This window comes from Sphaeroforma arctica (genome assembly GCF_001186125.1).
Source record: "Sphaeroforma arctica JP610 unplaced genomic scaffold supercont1.359, whole genome shotgun sequence".
Classification (NCBI taxonomy): domain Eukaryota; class Ichthyosporea; order Ichthyophonida; genus Sphaeroforma; species Sphaeroforma arctica.
In genome coordinates, this window is record NW_014040199.1 from 81,275 (window position 1) to 82,973 (window position 1,699).

At 39.4% G+C, this 1,699-nt stretch overlaps 1 protein-coding gene across 1 annotated transcript in view; it reads right to left on the reverse strand.

Moving 5' to 3' along the window:
• Positions 1-1,216, reverse strand: part of SARC_05569 (hypothetical protein) — a gene marked incomplete at its 3' end in the record, with an annotated part of 3,783 nt that extends 2,567 nt beyond the window's left edge. Inside the window, exons 1-2 of the mRNA XM_014300576.1 lie at positions 997-1,216; positions 251-341 (exon numbers count right to left, since the gene is read on the reverse strand). Coding sequence (XP_014156051.1) covers positions 251-341; positions 997-1,204 — 299 coding nt within the window. The 5' untranslated portion in view covers positions 1,205-1,216. The remainder of the gene's footprint in view (positions 1-250; positions 342-996) is intronic.
• Positions 1,217-1,699: the final 483 nt, after the last annotated feature.

Genomic DNA, 1,699 nt, shown 5'->3' on the forward strand with positions numbered 1-1,699 from the left:
TATATATATATTATGTATATATATATATATATATATATACATATTTATATACCATATATATATATTTATACATATATATATGTATATATACATACATACATACATACATACGTGCATACGTATATATATATACATATATATATGTGTATATATATATATGTATGAGCTTTATGATTATTCTCAAGTGTGTGGGTGTGTGTGTGTGTGTGTGTGTGCGTACACCCACACATACGCGCGCATAGAGTCGTACCTTGTATCGTTCGTGACTTGCTCCACTTCAGAGGGATGCGTTGGCAGTGAAACGGCCATCGGCTCTTTGCCTTTACCCTTAAACTCACTCGCTGTATCATAAAACAAGCGCCAAAAATAAATAATAATAAAGTATCGAGCTAGGGACGATATCCTACAGAATCGCCACAGAATATCATCGCCCAGGTATAATTAGAGTTTGGGTTGGATCGCCAGTACAATCACAATCCACGCCATTCTCACACGTAGCCGATGTAGCTCTTATACTGACACATGGCACCAGGCGTGCAGCCTCATGTAAACCAACCGACACACATACACACCCATACGCACACTAGCGAATAAGCACAGACCTGGTACATACATAGAGCGAGTCATCTACCAACGTACCATAACTACATGTATATACACCATAACTACATGTATATACACCATAACTACTTGTATATACACCATAACTACATGTATATACACCATAACTATATGTATATACACCATAACTACATGTATATACACCATAACTATATGTATATACACCATAACTACATGTATATACACCATAACTACATGTAAATACACCATCACTACACGTATATACACCATAACTACATGTATATACACCATAACTATATGTATATACACCATAGCTACATGTATATACACCATAACTACATGTATATGCATATGCACCACATGGCGCATACACATATGATGTACATCTGTACGTCATATCTTGTAGAGACACACCCGTGTTACCCGCAGTCCCATTCAGATCCCACTCCATACTATTCTCCAATAGAGCCGAAGTATCGCCCACATTTGCGCGTGTCTGTCTCCGCCCAATCTCTCCCGATGACGTATATGTCCCGGTTGGCCTAAGTTTAGGGCCTGAATTGTCCTGGATACCTCTCACACTTACGGGTTGTCGGTCTAGGAGTAAATCTTCGGCTAGCATCCAGTGACTCTCTTCCTCGCTGTTTATATGAACATAGAATACGTAGGGAATGTGGATACGTAGGTAATGTGAATACGTAGGTAATGTCAGTAAGTAGGTAATGTGAATACGTAGGTAATGTGAATACGTAGGTAATGCGAATACGTAGGTAATGTGAATACGTAGGTAGGTAATGTAAGGTAGAGGAGTACACACAGTAATCATATATAACCACGAGTACATATAGTGAAAACGTATAATGGGTTAGGCGTATCTAACAACTGTAACCCACAAGTCAGGCTCAACACACGTGGCAAGATAGACACAAGTGGAAGATATGTGTCGCCGAGGCTACCCATATGAGCAAAATACAACAACACTCACACGTGTAGCTAGAAGCAACTGCTTGTACGCACAGGGCATGCGTATGCATGCTCCCCCTCCTGCATGCACAGGTGTATAGATGCTCTCCTGAATTTCTGTGCCTTAGGATATAAATACATAATCATAAAGATA